A 24361-nucleotide genomic window follows, 5' to 3' on the forward strand; every position below is an offset into this window, starting at 1 on the left:
CTCCTCACAAGCTGGGCAGGAAGGTGGGGTGGAACAAAGGACCTGACCATCCACAGGCATGCCCACTTCCAAGTCTCTGCTTTTTGACAGCCTGGAGGAGGCTGTCCGAGTACAGTGATATCTGTGATTAAAGAGGTGTGTTAATGATCAGGCTTGAGAAATGAATGCTCCTGAATTCTGATCCTGTGACTGTTAGTGTTGTCTGTCAACTTGACAAGGTCTGGCAGTACCTAGAAGACAAGCCTGAAGGCACACCTGAGAGGGATTGTCTTAATTACGGTAATTAGTGCAGGATGGCTCACCTTGGTGAGCAGGAACATTCCTGTCTGGGATCCCAGACTGTGTAAGCAGAGGAGGGGAGCTGAGTGGCAGTGTGCATCCATCGCTCTCTGCTTCCCGAGTGTGGCTGTGACATCACTAGCTGTGTCTTAGTCAGGGTCACTATTGCTATGATAAGACACCATGACCAAAGCAACTTAGGGAGGAAAGGGTTTATTTGGCTTAGGTTGCTTCCATATTACCATTTATCATTGAAGGAATCCCGGACAAGAACTCCAATAGGGCAGGAACCTAGAGGCAGGAGCTGATGCAGAAGCCGTGGAGGGTTCTGCTTATTGGCTGTTCCAGAACCCATGGCTTGCTCAGCCTGTTTCTTATGAAAGCCAGGACTACCTACCCGTGGATGATAGCCCCCATAATGGCCAGGCCCTCCAGCATAAACCAGTAATTAAGAAAATGCATCTTTTGGAGGCATTTTCTCAGTTGAGGTTCCCTCCTTTCAGATGACTCTAGCTTGTGTCAGGTTGACACAAAACCAGCCAGGACAAGCTACTTCAGTCTCCTGCCATGATAGGCTGTATCTTGACCTATAAGTCAGAATAAACCATTTCTTCTGTGAGGCAGATCCCATGAAAAGGTAGCTCCCAGAGCAGCAGGGGCCACAAAGTAGAGATGTGGTTGAGGTCTGAGGTCACAGACCTCCAGGCCCAGGGAAAGACACTCAAAATGTCCACATCCCGATGGTGGACCTGTGAGATGGACTCTCAGATCTTGCCCAGAACAAGATGTCTGCTGAGCAGAGGCAGAAGGCAGAAGGTAGCAGTTCAGAAGGCCCCTCCCAAAAGAGGCTCTCTCATGTTTTTTTCCACTGCCGTATCAGAATGCTAAAGGACAGGCATTCTCTGTTACACTTTAAATTCAGAAGAGGGAGATCACAGCTGCACATCACTTACAGTGTGTGTATGTGTGTGTATATGTATGTATGTGTGTTTACGTGTGTGTGTGTGTATATGTGTACCCATAGGTATATGTATGTGTTTATGTGTGTATGCATGTGTTTGTGGGTATGTATGTGTATCTCCATATGTATGTGTGTACTGTATATGTGTGTATGTGTGTCTCTGTGTATGTATGTGTGTCTGTGTGTGTATATGTGTATGTGTGCACTGTATATGTGTATCTGCATATGTGTGTCTCTGTGTGTGTGTTTGTATATGTGTACTGTACATGTGTGCATCTGTGTATATGTGCATATGTATGTATATGTATCTATGTGTATACTGTTTATGTGTGTATCTGCTGTATGTGTGCATGAGTGTATGTATGTGTGTATCTGTGTATGTATATGTTTGTACTGTATATGCATATATCTGTGTATGTGTGTATGTGTGTATGTGTGTATGTGTATACAGGAGTCTATCCCTCTTCAGATTCCTAGTCATATTCTAGTATCTTAGCCTTGAGGCCCAACAGCAGTCTCAGGAATGTGGAAATACTAAGTTATGAATTTTTCCAAAGAAAATCAAGACCCACAAGATGCAGAGAGTTGGGCTAACCAGGCACAGAGGATTATAAAAGCAGAGAGACTGTCAAGAAATGTGTTGTGTGACTGTAATCACAGTCACAGCACAGTGAGTAGGGTCAAGAGTTCAAGGCTATTCTCAGCTATGTAGCTTAAGTTTGGGCTTTTGATTTATTTGTTCTTGTTTTGTTGCTGTTGTGGTTTGGTTTGGTTTGGTTTGGTTTGGTTTGGTTTGGTTTGGTTTGGTTTTGAGGCAGCGTTTCTCTGTGTAGTCCTGGTAGTCTTGGAACTCAATCTGTAGACCAAGCTGACACTGAACTCAGAGATCCACCTGCCTCTGCCTCCCTAGTGCTAGAACTAAAGGTGTGTGTGCTGCCACCAGGCCCGATACCACTAGCTTATAGCTTAAGTTTGAAGCCAACGGGTAGGAAAAAAAAAAAAAAAAAAGTAAAAAGACAGAGAGCTACACTGTGTCCCAGAAGCCCCTGGGACCTCTGAGCTGATTGGCAACACTGCCACATGGACACCCAGAAACCCCATCCTGAACAACTACCAGGTCAGGCAGCTCAGACTCATCCAGAACCCATAAGAACCTGTAAGCACCCATAAGCACTCTGCTTGCTCAGCTCCCATTGCTGGCCTCCTGGTGACCTTTCCTGTCGACAAGACCTCCCTGCTGTGGCAGGCTCAGGCCCCCGCCTCTCTCTGTTCACCATCCATGCACCAGAGCCCCACAGCTCTGTGGTCCCTGCCACCCTCCAGTCCTGTCACTGGCTGAGCCAGGTGGATCCAAATGTCATCTGCCCTCATGGAACCACTTCCTCAAGTCCCCCACCGGGCCTCACGCTGTTGTGTCCCAGCTGTGACCTCTGCAGACTTGGTGATGTCCCCTCTCTGTCCTTGCTGCCAACACCTCTTTCCTGTCGAATCAGCAGAAAATTAATAAGTGTAGTAATCATTCCCCCAATTTTCCATGTTTTCTGGGTAAAGGACTCCAGGGCTGGCATCTTGGCTTGTCATGAATCTCTTGATCCCAGCTCTAGGCGACAGCACCACAGAGGGCCTTCGAGCTGCTTATCCTGTGTCCCAGACTTTGAAATATATAGGTCTGACCTCCCAAACCCATTCTGATTTGAGCTTCAGCACGCACAACAAATTTATTCCCCAGGGTCCCACATGTGTCATTCTCTAGGCAGCCTTCCCTGCTCCAGCCTACAGGGCTGGCCTGCCAGCCAGGCTTCAAGCGTGTTGCCTTTCCTGAGAGACTCCTGGCACTTCCTTCCACCTGGGTGCGAAATGAGCAAAAAGGGATTCTTGACTTTCAGAAAAGCAAATTCTCTAGCATTTCTGGATCATTTCAACCCAGATCACCATCAGCTCTGACTCCATCCTCTGCCTCTATGGAAGCCCACAGCACATGCCAAGGTTCTGTCCCGAAAACAGGGCTAGGAGGTCTCGGTGCGTGCATGCAGTGACCATACCTCCAGGTGGTCTGGCTCCTTCCCCTGGCTTCATTCCTACCAAAAGGTTTCTGTTTCTGTGGGCTTTCTGAATTCCAGGGATGGGGAACTTCCTTAGGAAAGTGGTCAGTGCGTATTTGCCATCTGAGGGTCTGGTTCTCTAAACACAGGGCCGGGCCCCTGCCCCCCATTGGCTCACTCGGCTGTGCTGGCTGACTCACCTGGTTGGAAAATATACACTGCCTTTTGGAGGGGGAGGGGAGGGAGATGGAGCTTACTTCCAGATTGTGGGTCCCGTCCCCCCATCCCCCCCCCTCCGTGACATGCTACTGCCTCACCTCAGTTCAGGAGGGTGGTGTCCACCGCTGATCTGATCATCAGTCTCATTCTTGGATACTGTTTGGGTTTTCAGTGGAGGAGATTAAAACTAGCCAAAGGGCATGATGTGGTGGCACACAGCTTTGATCCCAGCACTCAGGAAGCAGAGGCAGGTGAGCCTCTGAGAGTTCCAGGCCAGCCAGGACTACACAGTGACACTGTCTCAAATAAAAATAAAACACCAATAAAAACCAGCCAAAGGCCTAGCTTAGCTTTGGTTTAAGCCTTTGCTTTAAATGTGTAATGGATTTATCTTGAGCTGTCTGCTCACAGCAAGCTTGGTCCCATCAGGACCCTGCAACACAGGACATGTCTGTCTCTTCAGTGGGTAAGCACTAGGCTCTAGCTTTCCCGTCTCCTTGCTCTTCAGGAAGGGTGAGCCATCCAGCACAGCTCTGCCTAGCTGGCTCTTGACGGGCTTGCAATGGGCTCCTCCTGACTTACCTGCCTGAAAACCAGCAGTTAATGCAGGGTTCCTATAGGAAGGCCCACTTTCCTTGTCACTTCCCAGACCTGTGCCTGTTTCCAGGGGAAACTACAGCTATTTAATTGGCATAGTAAAGATGGCAGTTCTAGTGTGTTTTGTTTGGAAAAGATCGTTACCTAGAGTTAGCAGTAATTTCTCCCACACAGCCTCTATTTCCTAAACATGTTTGCCTTGTAAGGTCCCTCGAGGTCTCATAGAATCCAGACAGAGGTGGTAGGTCTGACGGAGACTTGAGACCCTCACTTCACCTAGCAAAACTAGCTAGCACGCCAGGCCAGCCCATGCCAGCCCCAAACAGGGATGGTTACAGCGATTCTGAGAGCATTCTGTGAGTCCCGGGAGTCCCAGGAGGCAACCTGCATCAGAGCCTAGTTGCAAGGACTCATTTTGTTAAAAACAGGGAATTAATATTCTCACCGCTAAATGCACACGAAAGAGTCGACAATAGGCTGCTCTCTTCTCTTTTGTTTAAAACTTGCAAAGAGCTTTGGAGTTGAAAGACCATGCAAAGCCCCCATGTGAGGAGGTAAGCGGTGCGATCCTTGTTTGGAGCTTGTGCTAGCTGCAAGCTGCCTTCCCGCCGAGGGGAGACCCTGGGGGACCTCTGCCCGCTACCAGCAGCCTTGCAGTGTGCTGTGTTTGTACTCGCTGAAGACAGCGCAGGCCTCTCTAAATAATTTACCAGATGATTAATAGACTCACAGGGGCATAATTAGTGGAGGAGAGACAGCGGGCACAGTAACCGGCACACGCTTGGGGGAACAGCCAGCCTTTATTTTTCTACAGAAATTTTCTAGGGTGCTGGGCGTTTGAAGCTAAGTTAGGAAGAGCTCAGCGCCTCTTCGCTTTTGAAGTGGAAATAGGACAGTTTGAATCCGTCGAGTTTAATTTTTCACAAGCTTTAGGGGCCCCGCAGAGTAACTTCCTTTTTATTATTGGAAAAAAAACCCACATTTTTCTTTCATTTTTCTGTGCGTGCACACCCATCCACCCCTGTGCCTGCACTCTCACTCACACTCACACTCACAGACATGCATGCATGCATACACGCGTGCGCACGTACACACACACACACACACACACACGTACACACGTGCACATACACATAGTCCAAGCACTGAGTCCTAAACACATGAATTTACTTTTCTATTCAACATGGGCTGTCCTAAAGCTTCCTCCCCCAGGTATGTCGATCTATGTCCCCCAGGGTACCCTCCCCCCCAGCCAGAGGCCCGCTGGAGGGTGGCCTGAAGGTGGATTAATGGATGCCCCCTGTAATGTATGCATTCTCAGGGACCCCTCACCTCTGGCTGACAATGTGTTTGAAGTAGCTCCCTTTTTCATATCAAACTTTTCACTTTTCCGCTGGGACTGCTACAAAGACTTCCTTATGGAAACGAGGCAGCACACTTCCTTTCAGCGCAGTAGAGCCGGTGGCCAGGCTAGCCAAACAGGCTCTTGGTATGAATGTGCTGTTTGCATTGTGAGGGTCCAAGGGCCTGTTAATGAGGATGGGTCTATAAAGGAGTCAGTACATGCCTGTGACCCCTCCCCACCCCCAACCCTGCCATCAACAGGTTGGTGCCTCTTGGAAGCCCAGTCTCTCATTTGTGGTTACCAGGCTTTCCTTGTAAAGTGCACACTGTCTTTCTACGTGATCAAAATGACAGCCAGTGTCACCAATGTCACCTTGACACCACAAGTCAAGACATTTTCTGTTATGTGACTAGTCCAGTGGGGGAAACTGGGGTAGTTGGAGATTCTCCATTCCTGAGTGCAAGCAGGAGCAAGATGCCAGGCAGCCCGGCCATCCCTGCTGCTTGGCACCCATCCCAGATTTCCCGAAGATTCCAAGCTTGCTTGCTGTGTATCAGGTATCCAGTGGATAACAAAACAAACTCAGATGTTTCTAGGCAGTCCACGGAGACCCCAGAAATGCAAAGTGTCTGCCTCCTCTGCTCTGACCAAAGTTTCTGGAAGCATCTTCTCTCTGGGGGGCAGGGAGGGGAAGAGACCTCAGAGAGAAATGAAACTGAGAGGCACTCAGCTGTGAAATTGTCCTCGGCAGGTTTTCCCCAGAAGGTCAGCCTGCTTCTCCAGGCAGGAGGTCTCGGTGTACCAGGGCAGCCCTTGGCATGGCTGGTGCTGAGATCAAGCCCCCCTCAGGCCTTCCCAAAGGCAGGGGTGGTTGGAAGCCCCTTTTCCTCTGGGAGTATCCCCAGCTGACAGAAGCATCACTGTATCATTCTCAAGTGGGGCCCGCTGAAGCCTGAGCTGCACTGAGGAAGGCACCTCCCCACCATGGCCTCCTGTGGCCTCTCAGGGACACGAGGGCATCTAAGAAGCATCCAGTCAGTTCTGGGAGCCTGAAACTCCACACCTGTCTGTATCACACTGAGTGCCACGGTGGCAGCAGGGACCAGTGGGTGACAGAAATCACTGAGTGCAGAGGGAACTGGCCAGGCTGGGGCTGAGGGGCGTGGGGCCTGGGAACAGAGAGGTCTTCTCTGCAGCCATGAGCAGGGATCCAGGGGCTGGTACTGAGGAGGGAGGACTTCATCCTCCTACACTCGCCCTGACCTTCAGCTTCTGACTCCTCCCGGCCTGTTGAGCAGGACTGGGAGGTAAAAAGAACCCCCACCTAAGCATTTACCTGTGTCTGCTTGTGCGCTGCTCTCGGTGGGTGGGGTTGGGTAGGCTAGTCCTCGGTGCCCAGTACCAGCCTGGTCATGAGTCAGGAACTGATGTCTGTGAACAAGACAGTAGACAGGTGACAGATGACCTAGGCCCTGTGCTGTGGACAGAACCTGTCCCCCGGGCCCCCGGGCCCCAGATGTTGCCCTCTGCCCTCTGCTGCCTCTTTCTAAATGAGAAAGAACAAAAAAGTGACTGCATTACAACAGGATGCAAGGCACAGTGCGTGCACAGGACCACTCACTGCCCTGCCATGTAGTGACGGGATCATCGCGATTGTGGTAGTGATATGAATACAGATGCATTTGATGTGCCTGCACCTCTGCAGCAAGCTTTGGGGGTCCTTCATGTCTGCACTTCCACGGTGCTGGGCTTACAGATATGCACCATTACTCGTACTTTTATGTGGATGCTGGGGATGTGAACTTAGGTCCTCATACTTGCAAGCACAACAAGCAACTTACCCACCAAGCCATCTCATCTAGCCACCTCTCATGGATACATTTTGGATATCTTGTTCTTTTCCTGGGACAGACACCTGTTTTGGATGCCTGGTCTCTATAGTAACCAGGAGCAGCCTTAACTCTGGTGCCCTAGCAGTCTGTTACCGTGTGAGAAGCTAGCCCACTAGATGGAGCCTAGTTTATCACCATCTGTGGAATAGGGCCCCCATGGGGCGCTGGGTCCACTCTGTCCTGACTTGGGGTTAGCTGACATGTGAATTCCTGAAGATTGCTGGCTGGTCTTCAGAGTCTTGAATCTATTTGTCTCTTCTCCCCCTGGGCCTCTTCCATATGTCTCTGCTGGGGCTAGCATGCCCAACCCAAATCCCTCAGCTGTATGCTTTGTGCTTTGGGTGATAGGCGTGGGACAGGCAGGCCTGGCCAGGCGTCTCTCCCTGTAGGCCTCATGTGGCTGGCTCTGTTTCTCACATGTGTACTAACTTCAGGTTCCCTCGGCCCTCCTATGCTGTGGTTGGCTTTCCTAGCACAGTGTGAATACAGGCACAAGGCAGGTCTCCTATTGGCATCGGCAGAACATAGAGCCTGACCGGGCCACTACTCGAACTGTATATCTATCCGAGCTCTGCTGCCTGTCATCTCTGCAGCTGCAGGCAAGTGGCTTCCTCCTCCTCTGCTTTGGTTCACAGCCTGGGACACTGCTGTCACTGTGCACATTGGGATTATCATCACGATGATGTCTTAAAATGAACATACATGTTCAGACCAGAGCTTGGCTCGGGGGAGGAAACTGGAGCACACTTCCTGTTCTGACACCCACTGTGGCCCCCTTCTCTATCCAGACCACAGGGCTCACCACATGGGTTTCTGCTCCCTCACCGTGGCTGTCTATTTTGCCACAGATCACCAGGGTGACAGCAGATGAGATGCCTGTGGGATATAAAACAGATAAGCTGCTTCCGAGCTGCATGCTCATGATGGGAGGGACTGACTTCTCAGACTCTGGTCTTCTCTTAGTCAGCACATCACGCTTTTGATCAGTTACACACACGCACACACACACACACACTGGTCGACCTGGTCTCACTTTCTCAGATCCTCTCAGGGCCCATTAAAATTGTAAAGTGGAGGCTGGAGAGATGGCTCAGTGGTTAAGAACACTGACTGCTCTTCCAGAGGTCCTGAAGTCCTGAGTTCAATTCCCAGTAACCACATGGTGGCTCACAACCATCTGTAATGGGATCCGATGCCCTCTTCTGGTGTGTCTGAAGACAGTGATAATGTACTCATATACACAAAATAAATAAGTAAATCTTAAAAAGAGAAAGGTGGGTAGGGGTGTAAAGTGGGGCAAGAGTAGCCACCGCATTGTAGTGCACCGTGTGGCTAACTGAGCATGCTCACAAGTCTCATGATGTGCTATATGAAGTTATACAAGACAGAGACAAACTGATGCCCCCCGTTAGCAGCCTGCCACCCAGCTATTGATGTATCAGACCAGCACCATGCTGTGTCACCTAAGTAGGCATCACAGAGCAGGTGATAAAATGTGAGTGGCCAGGCTTCGAGGAGTGAGAACCAGGATCCACAGAGCTCAGGCTAAAGTACGGCTCCGGATAGGAGAGCACTGGTGTTCCCTGGAGCCATTGTCTTCCAAGCAGATTGGTTCATTATTAGGGAACACTTAACGTGGGACTACAGGCCTGTGGCTGAAGAAATTGTGCTATTTTCTGGAAAACAGAGAGCTGGAGATTTTTGTGTGGTAAATAAGGGAGACCCAGAAAGATAAATAGGAACTACTCCTCTCACATGCGGGCTCTAGATTCATTTTTGAAAGTAGAAGCTGTCAGACTGTTTGGGAAGAGGGAGAGGCCAGCAGAAAGTAAACAGATGGGTGTGGCTAAACCACTGATGAAGGCTTAATAAAACCAAAATTTTGTAAAATTAGTTTGTACTAATTTTTTTTTTCAAAAAGAAAAAGGCTTTAGAATCTAACAAAACCTTACAAGACATTGGTCTAATCTTGCACCTGGGGTCCAAGACCTGGCAAGATGGACTGGTCTGGGGAGTGTGAGTTCAGGTTACTAAAGAGCCAGCGAGACCTAAAGGCTTTTGTCCATGTGCAGCTGCAGTGTCAGCCCGTGGACCAACCCAGATCTCACCTTACCGCCTTGGCAGTTTTGGAAACCCTGTAGCTGTAGGATCTCACCCAGATGCAGTACCCACAAGTGGCCAGTAGGTGGCAGTGCATAATAAACAAACAGCATCTTTAGCAGAAACACTGGGAGCTGGGTCTGGGAACTTGAGGCTCACCACAGATCACCTTAGGGCTCACATGCCAGTCTTGATTCTGGTGACATTATGGGGGCGGGGGGGGTTGCAGGTCATCAGTGCCAGAAGCAGCACCATCAGAAACGTGACTCCTGGAAATGGCTGCTCTTCTTTCGTTTACTTAAACAAGATTTAGAGATTCCCAAGACCCAGATTCCCAAGACCTCAGAAGGCACTTTCCCTCTCTGGAGCATTCGGGTATATGGAATGGAAGTCAACTCCAAAACAGCCCTCTCCTCTCCACAGTCCTAGTGGAGTCCTTAGCTCTCCTCATCTGACTACCTGGGAGTCTCTTGGTGACTCAGGAGGGACAGAATGAAGACCCAGGGACTACAATGGTGTGCTGGAGAGTAGAGGACAGGAGGAAGGAGCCCTATTCTGGATGGCTTCCTTGAACCTGGACATTGGCATCTACAGTATTCCAAGAAGAGCTAAGGGGGGAAAGAAATTAGAGGAGCAGCTCAAAATATATATATATGGGGAGTATGGGGGGACGGGAGTGGGTGCAGAGGAGGGATGTGGGGGGGGACGGGCGTGGGTGCAGGGGAGGGGTGTGTGGAGGTACGGGAGTGGGTGCAGGGGAGGGGTGTGTGGAGGGACGGGAGTGGGTGCAGGGGAGGGGTGTGTGGAGGGATGGAGTGGGTGTAGGGGAAGGGGGTGTGGACGGACAGGGGTACCTGAGCACAGGTGGTGAGAGGATTGTGAGGGAGTGCAGAAGGAAGGTGTGACTAGGCATTTGCTCTTTCTGAGATTAGGCAGTCTGCTCTTTCTGAGGCCCAGGAGGGTTAAGAGACTCACAGAATGCTGAGACCTTGGTAGCTTTCTGGTAGGATGGCCTGCAGGGAGCACTGTGGTCTGCTAACACCCTGATGTTACACTTGATGCTTGCAGGAAGCTGGATGTAGGTTTAACCGCAAGCCCATAATTTAAGACCAGAGGCTGGACAGAGCTGCTGGGTCTTGGTAGGTGCCCTCTGGGCCCGGAAGCACCCCAGGAACCCCATGTCAAGCACACCCAGCCCAGAATCAGCGAACTGAGATTTTAATGGCCTTGAGAAGAAAAGAAAAACCAAAAAACCAACCAACAAGCCCCAACTAGCTAACACCGACTGTGTGGTGTCATGGAGTAATAGACCACTCATGTCTTGCACCCTGCTAACCTTGGTTGACAGGGCGTTCTGGGGAACTAGCCCTTGGCAGTGGCTGGTATGAAGGGCAATGTGTTAACTGTCAAGCCTGGAAATCAAGCCTGAGGCATCTAACTTAATGGTGAACGACTTTAGACAGAGAAAAATCTCTGGGAGAAGAGGATAAAGGATAAATGTGCCTGGTATCAAGGGGATTTTAAACTTACAGGCGAGGAACTTGGTGGATTCTGGTCCTGAGAGCCCGTGGCTGCTGAGCCGACTGGTCTGAACATGTGGGCTTGGACCTGCATGCCAGTAGCCTGCAGGTAATAAGACAGTTGTGAAGCAGAGACACACAGAGGTTAGGGCAGTGGCCTAACCTCTGCCTCTTGTCCTCTGCCAGCTGTCTTTCTGGCTCCCTTCACCTCAGTCCACAAGAGACAGCACAGCCAGTGTCCCAGAGGAGACCCTTCATGCGCTACACTAAGACTTCCATGGGAAAGCACGTCTCGGCTCTGTAACCCCTTGGAGACGCTGGATTTTTCAATTCGTATTCTACAAGGATGCTAGACCTTGCCAGGATAACCCAAGATGAGCAGGTCTGGGCAACGCCCCCCATCATGCTAGCCTCCTGGAAGAACTTCCCAGTCTGGTAAAACAAGAAGACAGGAGTCACCCACCTGTGGAGTTCCTCTTCATGCAGGAGCCACCTAATGTACCTAAGGACAGCCTTCTGGGACAATCTGTCCCATGGAACAAGGTCACAGTGGCCAGTGCAAGCTCCTGCAAACAGAGGCTTCCTCTTTTAAGGAAATAACAGGACTAGGGACATGGCATGTGCTAGTGCCTAGCATACATTAAGTGTCCATGAGGCCGTGGACCCAATTCCAGGTATCACATAAACCAGGTATGATGATGTACTCTGGTAATCCTGGCACTTAGAGGGTAGAGGCAGGAAGACGAGAAGCTCATAGATGTTTCGTAGTTACATAGTGAGATTCTGACTCACGAAGGAATGGAGGGAGGGCAGGAATTCTTTAGGGACGATCTCCAGTGTTCTGAGCCCATGCAAACAGTATAAGCAGTGAAGAAAAAAATCCTGTCTCAAAGAAGGCTAGGACCCACATTCGTGGTGCCATTCATGCACGCACATGAATGTGCACACACTGAGCCCCCTTGACTGTGGATGTGCTGTGACCAGCCACTCCAAGTTCCTGCCTTGACTCCCCTGGTATAATGGACTGTGACCTGAAACTGTCAACTAAAAACACAAAGCAAACCAACCAACAAACCAATCAATCAAACAAACAAACAAGCCAACTCTTTATCCTTTAAGTAGATTGCTGTCCAGTCTTGAGAGAGATCACTGCAGGGCAAGTTGCCACCCTATTAACTGCCCTGAATGGACAGCCAATGGCTTTTGTTTGTTTGAGACAGGGTCTCTACATATGATGGCCTTGAACCCACGGAGATCCACCTGCCTCTGCATCCCAGTGCAGGGAATAAGGCTGTGCGCCGCTATGTCAGCTGGAAAGCCTGTAATCGAAGGAGACACTCATCCCTTGGAATACAGTTCGTGGGGTTTTGAGATAGGGCAGCACCCAGTAAACGGTCGTGTGCAGCCAAGTGCCTCTCATTCCCTGTCAGCCTGTGGGACCTCACAAGGCTTCAGAATATATGCTTTAGGGCCACTCTCTGGACCCACAGATGGACCCACAGATGTTCAGTGAGAGGGAAACCTTGCAAAAGCTTCTAGAGAAACAGCCAAGCATCCCCCCGCTTGGGGCCCACATCCACGGCAAACAGCAGTAATATTTACTGAGTATTTCTGGGGAAATGAGTGCAAAGCGCAGGCGACGCCGTGCAAATTGCCAGGACGCAGAACATTAGCAACATGGAACATTTAATGAGACTAGGAAGAGAGGCATGAGTTTCAGGAAAATGTCACTTGCAGCAATGTAAACAGGCATCTCATATCTCCCTGTGCTGGGGACTTGTTTCCGTCTCCAGGTTTAAGTAGAGCGGTGATTCTGGAGAGAGATTGGGTTTGCCCAGACAGAAAAGGGGAAGCTCTTCCTGGAGGCTGGCAGGGGGTGGGGGTGGGGGTGGGGGGTTGCTGGTGAATTTTAATCCACTGAGACTAATGGGATGGGACCTCAGTGCTATTGGATGGAAATTAAAACGCCGGGCCTGGAGTGCTTCCATGAGAAGCATTTGCTGTGGTCCCAATCCTGTGTCCCCCTCCTCCAAATTTATATGCTGACTAAGGTGTAAGGAGAGACACCACTCCATATAATTCTGCTCTGCCCTCCACTTGCATCCCTTGGAAAAGAGACCCGGGGCTGGGAGATGTCAGCTGCTGAGCACACTGGCTGCTCCTGCACAGGACCCAGGTTTGGTTCCTAGCACCCACTCTTGGATCACAACCATCTGTAATTCTGGACACCCTCTTCTGGCCTCTGAGGGCACCAGACGTGCATGTGGTGCACCAAAGACAATGCAGACAAAACATTTATACACACAAAATGAATTATAGATAAATAGTAAATAAGAGATCCTTAGTAACACTCCACCTAGGAGGTCACATGCATCATACTTGGGTCTGTCTGTCTTTCCTACAGATTCTCTGAGAAGCCCAAAGGCATACTCTCAGTGGTCTTCCTTCTGATCATCTCTTTTTGTTTTGATCCTCAGACTTAAGCCTGTGCTAACATACCTCCCTCAACATTCCAAAGAGTAACCATTATTCAAGAACCATCAGGGAGCCTATCAGCCAGAAAGTGCCCTTCCCAGACAGCAGTCTGTCTGAAGCTTTGTCTCTTAGCCTCCAGGTCTAAGAGCCAAATTCTCCTCCCTGCTGTGTTTCTCGGTTTAAGGGATCTTGTTTAGCTGACCAAGATGGAGGATGGTATCTTGTTAAGGTCTGAAAGATGAACTCTTGTTGCTGGACCACAGAGGTTCCCGGTGGTTCCAAGGGGGCTCTGCCTAAAGCTACCTGTGCAGTAGCCTGGAGTGTGGCTCAGGACGGTCAGAAATCTACAGGATGCTCTCTTATCTGTCTTCCTTTGCAGTTCCAGATAGTATCATCACCAAGGTTCTGGCCGAGCGTCTGGAGCAACAAGATTGCATCCAGAAAGGGTGGGTGCTGCATGGCTTCCCAAGAGATCTGGACCAGGCCCGGATTCTGAACTCCATGGGCTACAATCCCAACAGGTGAGCTGCCTCTGCAGAGCCCCAGCCCCTTTGCATGGAGGCGCAGGTGATGGCTGCCACTGTTTCTGGTGCACTGTAGCAGGCTGTGCCATCCCATCTCCTGCTTCCCACCCCCTTTGCCTGTGAACGCTGACAGGCTAAGGTTCAAATCCTGCCTGGCTTGCTTCCTTGCTTCTAGGTTGTGGGTTTGAATTTTATTTAATGTGTGTTCTGGCTCCATCCACATGCACAACCCAACCTGGCCTTTGTGAGTTCATCTGGTGTGGTTAAAAAATCAGTAAAAATGTAACAAAAATTAAAAATTGGCTTAAAACTTAAAATGAAAGGCTTATAGTTAAAACCAATTTCAGTTTGCTACTGTTAAGTTATTTCTCCATGGACAAAATGAGCCAGTTTAAACCAGATTAGATTAAATGCAGGTTTATTGGGAAGCTATTCACTGGCACCAAGGACAGAGACCAGGAAAGTCACCGTGGAAAGAGGATAGGGGTGGGGGAAGAGAGGAGGGACCAAGAGGTCTGGATTATATAGAGAAAAGCCTCTGGGAGAAGGACAGCTACAAACACACTTCCTATGTGATTCAATTCTGGTTTAGAATCTACTGTATATGTAACTTGGATTCAACTCTTGTTTAAAAAAAAAATAGATCTACTAGGAAAAAAGTTTTAAACAGCAACCATGTGACTTCCTCCATCTCATCTGATGACCTCATCAAGATGGAAGCAGCCACATGTCTGGCAGCCATTTTTACTAAGGTTAAAGGGTGCATGCTGTGTGACTTCACCATCTTAAGATGACATGGGGCGCCGGGCGGTGGTGGTGCACGCCGTTAATCCCAGCACTTGGGAGGCAGAGGCAGGCGGATTTCTGAGTTCGAGGCCAGCCTGGTCTACCGAGTGAGTTCCAGGACAGCCAAGGCTATACAGAGAAACCCTGTCTTGAAAAAAAAAAAAAAAAAAAAAAAAAAAAAAAAAAAAAAGATGACATGGGGCATAAAGCAACAATTATACAAGTTAGGTTATCATTGCATCTCTTTTTAGACTAAGAAAGCAACAACTAGTCTCCAGAATATTTTGGATTGATATGGATTTTTATATGATGATAAAAATGTAAGGTTATAAAGGTCTACTCAGATTAACAGAAGCTGACTTAGAGATTTACACCTAACTGCTTATGTCTTTGCAAACTGTTCAACACCAGACGAATGAAAAAGAACTAAATATAAAGGGAAGACACCACTGTTCCTGGGTATGGTGAAGGAAAAAGTTTATTATAGATGAAAGGGAGAGAATAGCCATAGGCAGAGACATCTGGGAGAGCCTGGAGTGGTCATGACCCTGAGCCAGGCTGTGTGAAAAAAGCGGGAGGGGAAGAAGAAGGGGAAGGGAGAGGGACCAAAGGGGATCCAGGCCCAGCATTCAGGAGGCCTAAAAGAGAGTAGACCAAAAGCCCAGGTAACAAAAGTTATTGGGCTATATATGGAAAGGCAGCTGGGGGAACAGCGCCCAAACCCTGGGCTGTTGCCAACCATACTCTGTAACAGGTAGGGACTGAGGGATGCTGGGAGAACCTTGTACCAGGTCCACTTTGATAAGTTAAATAGGCACCTCAGCCATTTGGGGGTTGAGATTTAACAGTGCTTGATGTTCTTAGGTCTACCTGTGCTTTCTGATTCTCATGTCTCTTCCCCAATACTACCATGCCATTGAGCCGTGTGTGTGTGTGTGTGTGTGTGTGTGTGTGTTGCACGTGCATGCATGCATGTGTGTTGCCGGTTTTCTTTCCACCTTTATGGGTTCTGGGGAGCACATTCAGGTTGCCAGGCTTACTCTGTCTTGCCAGCCCTGGCCGCTTTAGTTTTGTGACATATTTCAACACCATGTGGCTCATGGCCCTGCTCTGTATTGTACCAGGGGGCATGGATTTGTTTTACATGGACAGAGGGATGGCTGCCATGGGAATTGCCTTGGTTGATCAACTGCTCTACAAGGACCCTAGCCTGCTGGAGACAGGGCCAGCGCTCTCCTGGGGCATATGCTTTGAATTCTGAGCCCAGATGTGATGTTGTCTGTTCTTGTTGCTTTTTGTTTTAAGAGAACAGAGAAGACATTGTTTTTTGCTTTTTAATTTCGTCTCTAGCCCCCTTTTAGAACTTTCTGTCTGAGCGTCTGCACCTGTGGCTCTTGAGGTTCCCAGGTGGAGGTGATGGACCAACCATCGTCACCGCTCTTCCTTTTCAGTCTTAGTGTCCCCTTCGGGGCAAGTGGAGCTGTGCCACCAGACACAAGAACTGGTATGGTGGAGCAGATTTTAAAAACCCAGGTAAATTTCATAACTGAGAACAGTAGGCATGTAAATAAGCTCCTGGCTTTTGTGGGAAATATTAAAAATGATCAGCAAATTTCCGAGCTATGCCTGGCACCAGGGGGCCATGTGGCTCCAGTGGGGTGTTCTCATCTCGGCAGACTCTCTGGCCCGGAGCTCCCAAGATGTCTCCACCCAACTCTCTGAGTTCCCTTGGTGGGTTGTTGCCACACCAGCCCCATGCAATGACCACCCACCTCACAGTTAGCTGTCAAAATTCCCAGTAACCAGGTAAAACAAAACTCTAGATGCTTTTAATTAATCAGTCAGATTAATCAGTCAGATATATATCAATAAATTCTCAATACACAAAATGCCCACACAGTAAATTCAGGGCCAATTGATAATGGTACAAGCTGCCCACCTAGATTAGACAAGTTATCCCAGTTATTCTATCCCTATTTGATATTATATCTACCTGTGGCTATTTAAAACCACGCAGGATCTGAATCATCCGGCTCATCCTCCACCTTCCTCTTCTGTGTCACTCCCTGCCTCTGCAACTCTTCGCTCCACCTCTTGGCCAATCACAGGCTTCTTGTATTAATAATTAAATTAATTGAACTGGGAAAATCCTGCTACACCCGACCAGATTCCTGTCCTGGAGCATGTGACCACAACACCCCACTGAGAGGCCATGACAGCTGGTCACATAGCATAGAGCCCAGAGGTCTCTATGCTAGATGGGTCACCTGAGGGTCAGCCAACGAGCTTCTCTTCATGGGCATTCCTTCCTGCAAAAGGTCTTCAATGTCTAGTCCCCTCAGTAAGTTGTAAGCATTCTCATCTGCCATGAATAAACAGCAAGGGTTGTCTCCTTCAACAAGGACTGCTGCAGCGCGAGGCCCCCATCATACAGAGCCACAACCAAGTCTCCTCTCCCACCCCCTGCCTCATTTGTCCTGGCATCCACAGCCCCCTTCTCGCTGTCCTGTCATGTGCGTTTCCACATCCACACGCACGTGAGCATGCACTCTAAATCTGGGTGAGAACGTGGATTTATCCCTCTGAGCCTGCGTCACTGACTACAGGAGTTCATCCGTTTCCTGAGAACTTCATAATCTTGTCTCCTTTTATTGGCTATGCCTCTGTTCTACGTTCTTACTGCACACTGCTCAGCTGATGGACATCTATCTGGCTTCATTGCCATGTGACTTCAGCAAGACAGACATGGATGCCCATGCGTCTCTGCAGTCAGATACAGAATGCTGTGGGTATGTGCCTAGCAGTGGCATATCTGGGTCACATGAGAGATATATTTGAGATATTCTGAAAACCTCTGTACTGGTTTCCATAGTGGCTTCACTGTGCTATAGGCCTTCCGAGGACTGAACGAGTGTTCCTTTCTTCCTACATGGAATGAAAATTTTCTATACAGGCTGGGCATGGTGGTATGCATCTTTATACCCTGCACACAGGAGGCAGAAACAGTTGCGTATCTACAAGTTTGAAGATAACCTGGTCTACATAGTGAGTTCCAGGCTCAGGCCAAGTAAGGCAACATAGTGAGACTGTGTCTCAAAAAAGAAAAAGACAGTTTCTGCACAGCAAAGCTAACAGATAATGCCAGAATAGAAAAAAAAATGTCAGCTGTACTTTAGACAGGGCTTCACACACACAAACACACACACACCACATTTAAAAATTAAATTAAGGGAAGAGCAGGGTTATCCTGCACTACACAGATGAGTCCAGGGTTATTCAGTGAGCCCTCAAAGCCATGAACATAGACGTCACCGAGAGGCGGGGGACAAGGGAAGGACCAGGCACATCGATGCTGGCTGGAAGACGGGGACCCCTGACAGTTCTAAAAGGAAATTAATTAATTCTACAGCCATCAGTGAGCGCCAGGGGAGAGCCACCACCCCAGACCCATATAGTTCCTGACCTACAGAGGCCAGCCCTTCCAAGCAATCAAGGCTGTTAGGGTAGCAACAGGAAGTGTCACACTTCTGGGCGTGCGAAGCCAGTGAGGCTGGTTCTCTCCGTCAGCCATGCAGATCCCAGGGATCCGACTTGGGCCATTAGCCATCTCACTATTCCTTTAACATGTCATTAAGTGTACAGTCTAGGCAGGGCGTGTTCAGGTCTGTACCCTCACCTCGTTCACTGACGTTCCTACTTGTTTATGGTTAGCCCCTTAAGGACCAAGTGATTGTCAACTGCTCTTTAATATTGCATTCCATTCCCTGTTTGTTTGCTTTTAGGGTTGGGGTCAATCCCGTCCCCCCATCTCTAAGCCGCCTCTTCAGCTCTGTTATTTAAGTAAGGGTCACTAACCCTGGTTGGCTTCATTGTCTCCCAGGGTTCAGACGCACACGGCCAGAGCTGGCAGCACAGCCTTTCGGCTGGCTTTTGTTGTTTCGTGTGGTTTTGCCTGTGTGCTCCGGTGCTGTGTTTGTTATTGTGTGAGGCACTTCTCTGGTGGCTGTGGCCAACAGTCCTGGTGGAAGCACCTTAAGAGAGCTAGGGTTTCCTTTTTCTCATTGTTTTAGGTGATCAGGACATGGTTGCTGGGCACCATGACCCTAAGACATGATGGGGGTGGGGACCTGTGTCTGGAGTGTCTTTTCTGCCTGTGACCTGGGGACCAAGTATAATCTTTAGAGGCACAACCCAAGATACCTTTTTCCTAACTAGACCCCACCTCCTAGAGTTTGCAAAGCCTCCCAGAACAGTGCCACCAGGTGGGAGGATCGAGTGACCAACACAGGATCCTGCAAAGACAACTCCAGTTCAAACCACAACAGAACACACTGGCATATGGAAATAAGGAGTCCACTTCCAGGCTTCTGTCTATGTGATGCAGGGCCTCATGGATCCTGGGCTGCCCTTGAATTCCCTGTATAGCTGAGGGTGACCTTGAATTCCTTATCCTCCTGTCTCTACCTCTGAAGTGCTGGGATTGCATATGTACAACCTGGGTTGTGTGGTGCCGGGGATTGAACAAGGGCTTTATACATGCTAGGCAAGGATGCTGGCAGCTGAGCCACACCCCCAGCCTGCCAGGCTTAATGGCTGTGTGGGACCAGCGTGCTGTGTTCTGGTCAAAGCGCTGCAGATAGTTAACCAGGAAAGAGCTGACTCACCTGGACGACTTAGCTCTTTGCTGTTTGCTCACTCGTTCCTTCGTTCTTTCTTTTCTTACTTTTTGTTTTCCCTCGAGTTAAATATTATACCTAGAGCTTTAAAGCAGAAGCCCCAGCAGGTGAGGCTCAACCCCTGTCCTCAGCTCTCCTCACTGTGATAAGCTCAGGACCAAACAGGACTTAGGGAGGATGGTGTTTTGCTTTCACGTCCTGATCATAGACGATCGTCCGTGATTGAAGGGAGTAAAGACAGGGACTTAAGCAGGACCGTGGAGGACGCTGCCTACTGGCTTTCTCAGCCTGGTTTCTTATAGAACCCAGGATGACCTGCTCAGGGATATGCCACCCACATCACTCAACAAGCAAGAAAACGTCACATAGACACAGCCACTGACAAATCTGAGGGAGACATTTTCTCAGATTTTCTGAGATTCCCTTCTCCCAAGTGACTGTAGCCTGTGTCACATTGACAAACAGTAATCAGTCCCGCTTTCCTTCTGGGATCCAGTAAGACACGGGGACAATGGTGGGAGACAGAGAAAGGAGGCGAAATAACAGTAGAGCGGGGAGGTCCAGCCACCTCGAGTTCACCTCAGGATGCTGACAGGAGCTTTGGGTTTTAATAGAGGAGGAACAGGAGCACAGGAGTTAAGCATCCTGGGTGGAGTTGTGCCTCTGCCTATCACTGTGTCAGCTCAGGTCCCACAGTGTGGTCAGATGAACTTAACCTGATTCCTTGGGATGGTCCACCCCTAGGTGCAGCCATTTGCAGACAGTTGTTCTCCTCGTGGGGCCTGGTCAGCCCCACGAAGCTTTGCTATTCCTGGAAACCAAGGGTAACTGGAGCTTTGGGACAGTGGCTGGAGACCTGTAGATGCCAGTGGGACCTGGGACAGAACACTGTAAAAGCTGACAGCAAACTGCTTTAGTTCCTAGTGTCTCGGCCTCTCGTGCCTGAAGAGGATGAGACAGGTGCACCCCTTGTGACTGACACTCACACAGAGCCAAGCCGCAGACGGGCCCAGCAAGGGATGCAGACAAAGAGCAACGCCTGTTCTCATCTGTGTCCCTACCACCTCTGGGCAGCTGTGCAGCACCTGTTTCGCGATGACCTAGATTTCCCACTGGCCAGTTTTCTTTGCACCTGTTTGTTGTTTCACGAGGATCAGCCCCTCAGAGAAGCTCACACACAGAGGGATCTGTCCCTTCCTGTTTTCTCTGGGTGACTCCCATTGTGTTCCTATGTGGACTGGCTTCACTCCAGCTGCGGAGCCTTCCTTTGCTAGCACTAAGGGACGTCTCTTTCTTCTGAGTTGGAGTTGCCCCCTGAACACACCTCTCTCCCTCCCTCTTTCCTCCATTCACGGACACCAGCCCCCTGGACTCCTCTACTCCTGATACCTGATACCCTTCCTCTTCCAAAAAATGTACACTGGCCCTTGTCCTGCACTTTGAGGGTAGGGAGGCAGAGACCAATGGGTCCAGGGATACTTGTGTGCCAGTTGGTTACATAGACTGTTGTCTTGATCTTCTTTGGTTCAGGTTTACTTTCTAGATCTATGACAATTTCCGATTCCCATTTTACCGCACAAAGTCCTTCTCTGTGGCGTCAGATCGAGCCGTGGTCACCAGCTGTTTACACAGCTCGGCTGCCTCCCTGTTTATTAATTCTGATCCATCTTTCGTTTCAGTGGATTATATGGGGTCGTTTTCAGTAGGGCGTGTGAACACCCAGCTTTGCATGCTTAAGCATGTCTCTGAGTGTCCTTCCTGTGAACGTCATCTGGTAGAGCTCTGTCTCGAAAACACCCTGCACATCCAGCAGCATCCTGAACCATTTCTGCCTGCGACGTCATGTGGAGCCAAGGCCCTGCTGATATTAGGATACCATTCTTTCCTCCCTCTCCCTTCTCTCCCTCCCATCTTCCACCTTCCTTGCCACCCCCCCTTCTCTCTTCTCTTCCAACCTCCCCCTCCCTCCCTCCCTCCCTCCCTCCCTCTCCCTTTTGCTCCTTTCTTGCTCCCTTAGAAGCCTTCCCCTCAGTCCAGAAGGGATAGAAAAGCATCACCCCACACTGGGGTGATGGAGACTTCCCTGGCTGTTTGCTTGGCTTTCTTCTTCCTGACTGTGACACCGCTGGGTGCCTGGCTTTGCCTCTCCCTGCCTCTGTCCTTTTCTCTCCTCTGCTGCGTTTGCTCCCTCTCATGGCTACCTCCTCAGTTCTAGAAGCTTCTGGTTTCCCCATGGGGCTTTTCTCTTAACTGTGGGCTTTCTTCTCATCTTTTAGAAAACCTCACCACCTTCGAGTTCTTACTTCTGTGGAGCCTGTCCTCTGTAAATTGCTCTGAGCATGTTGATAAGGTTTTATCTAAAATGCCCTCATGTCTCGAGGAGCGATTTTTTTTTTTTTTTTTTGTCTAGCATGTATCTGTCGTCTTTTTTTAAATTAGTTTTTATCACTTTTCTTCCCTCTCTGAGAAATTCCTACATCCAAGATAAATCTATTTCATAAATCATCTGTCTTTGGAAAGGCCCATGAATGTCTCACAGTAGTGGGAGCTGGTGTGTTAGCTCTGGCAGGACTCAATCATAAATTACTACAAGTTTGGCTGTTCCAAACTGCACAGATTCAGTTGGGCCGCCTTCTTCTGAGGCTGGGAGAAGAGCAGCCACCATTTGGCTCATAACTCCTTACCTTCATCCAGGCCAGCACCTGACCCCTCCACACCCACAGATCCTCAAGTAGATCCAAGGAACCATGTGATCAGATGTGGTTCACCCCAGGAGCCAAGGATGACTGACATACAGACAGACCGAGGTCCCTAATGTGCTTCATCACACATCCCTTTGGACTCTGGGGATTAGGTGGTAGACATACTGCCAACCCTGTGACTGAATGTGTAGCATATGAAAAATGGGGCCACAAATAAAAGGCTTTTGAACACACAACAACAGAACATGACTCCATAATAAGACACATTATGAACCCAGGGTACTTCTGACAGCGTTCACCCATGCTGCAAGGTGTGAATTCATGCAACTTTGGTTCTGAGCACACACGTGCACACGTGCACTTTGCCTTGTGAATGCTATTATGCCACACAATGCCAAAGAACACTGCCTAAGCCATTCACAGTTCAGACCTGAGACTGTGGTGGGATTACGCTCTGCAGGGTTTGTGTGGCACCAAGAGGCTTCTGCTCTGTGGAAGCAATGGCTTAATTTTAGGAAACAAGGGGGTTTGATATGTCCCCACTATCGTTCTTCAGCATTTGAGTGACAGATTATTCTATTTCTGCTAGAACATTTGGATTTAAAACTTGCCGTTTGTTTTGCTGACTTGGGTTTCATTTTTAAATTGTTAAAGGGCTGGTGGTGTAGCTCAGTGGGTACAAAGGACCAGGTGCTAGGTTCAATCCCCAGAGCAGTACAAAACTGGGTATGGTGGAACACACATGATATCCCAGGACTGGGAAGTAAAGGCAGATGGATCAGAAGTTCAAGGTCCTCCTCAGCTAGCTAGGGTGTTGTTGGCCAGCCTGGACTCCCATAAGAGCCTGTCTTTAGGAAAAAAATATTATTCAATGAGGTTGAAGAGATGGCTCCAGAACTCTGCTGCTCTCACAAAATTCATGGCTCAGTTCCCAGCATCTACACCAGGCGGTTCACAACCACTTGTAACTAATCACACAAAGCTGGGCAGTGCTGGCGTGCTGCTTTAATCCCAGCACTCAGGAGGCAGAGGCAGGCCAGGTCTATAAGCTCTAGTTCCAGGACAGCCAGGGCTACACAGAGAAACCCTGTCTGGAAAAACAAACAAACAAAGTCACTCGCCGTATGTTGGCCTGAGATCAGGAAACTGTGAATCTCAAGTGGTCCGTCTCACTCTGCCCAGTGACTGCAAACAAATGGGAAATGTTGGCGAGGCTGTGGGGGAGAGGAGCCTTAGTCGCCATCGGTGGAAGTGTGAACTGGCAGTGTGGAGGTTTACAGAAAGCTAAAAATAGAGTTACTCTGTGACCTAGCTATATCACTCCTGAGTCCCAGAAGACTCCATGTCCTGCTGCAGAGACACTCATTCTTGTTTATTTCGGCTCTATTAAAAATAGCTAGAGGTTGAATGAGCCTGGAGGTCTATCTACTGATGGGCGCATAGTGTGAACCTAGTGCTGGATTAGGCAGAGTCCTCTCGAGTGACAGAAATTATAGGAGATTTATTAGAATGACTTACAGACTGTGGTCCAGCTAGTCCAACAATGTCTGGCTGTGAATGGAAAGTCCAAGAATCCAGTAGTTTCTCAGTCCGTGAGGTTGGGTGTCTCAGCTTGTCTTCAGTATAACCCGGAGTCCTGAAGAAGTAGGACTCACTAGCAAGGCAAGGACAAGCTGGCAAAGAGCAAACAGCAAAAAGCTTCCTCCTTCTGTGTCCTTATATAGGCTGCCAGTAGAGGAAGTGGCCCAGATTAGAGGTGGGTCCCCCCCCCCCAAAGGTCTGGATTAAAGGCGTGTCTTCCTACCACATAGATCTAGATTAGGAGTAGGTCTTCCCACTTCAAATAAATCAAAAATCACTCACAGGTGTGCTTTCCATTTTTGGGTTTTAGTTAATTCCAGATGTAGTCAAGTTGACAATCAAGAACCTAAGCCATTAAAAGTACTATACTCGTTGGAATTTTACTCAGCTTTAAAGAAAACTGAAGTATTATAATTTACAGAAAAAGGGATGGAAGTGGAAATATAGTTTTTAAATATTTTATTTTTAATTTTGTGTTTGTGTGGGTATATATATATGTATATATATATACAGATTAGATACAGATACAGATACAGATACAGATACAGATACAGATATAGATAGATAGATATGTGCAGGTGCCTACAGAGAACAGATCCCCTGGGCACTGGGGTTGCAGGTTGCAAGCTGCCGGATGTGGGTGCTGGGAAGTGAACTCGGGT

At 49.0% G+C, this 24361-nt stretch overlaps 1 protein-coding gene and 1 long non-coding RNA gene across 2 annotated transcripts in view; one reads left to right on the plus strand and one right to left on the minus strand.

Annotated features, from left to right (window-relative positions):
* Positions 1 to 24361, plus strand: part of Ak8 (adenylate kinase 8) — a 115818-nt gene that overhangs the window by 46921 nt on the left and 44536 nt on the right. The window contains exon 11 of the mRNA XM_034496037.2: positions 13810 to 13951. Coding sequence (XP_034351928.1) covers positions 13810 to 13951 — 142 coding nt within the window. The remainder of the gene's footprint in view (positions 1 to 13809; positions 13952 to 24361) is intronic.
* On the minus strand, positions 5982 to 23774 carry LOC143441248 (uncharacterized). The gene is made up of 3 exons (XR_013108465.1): positions 23637 to 23774; positions 6780 to 6874; positions 5982 to 6116 (listed from the first exon to the last, which is right to left on the minus strand). It is a non-coding gene; the product is annotated as an uncharacterized LOC143441248 (long non-coding RNA).

The sequence above is a fragment of the Arvicanthis niloticus genome, chromosome 2 (genome assembly GCF_011762505.2).
Source record: "Arvicanthis niloticus isolate mArvNil1 chromosome 2, mArvNil1.pat.X, whole genome shotgun sequence".
Taxonomy (NCBI): domain Eukaryota; kingdom Metazoa; phylum Chordata; class Mammalia; order Rodentia; family Muridae; genus Arvicanthis; species Arvicanthis niloticus.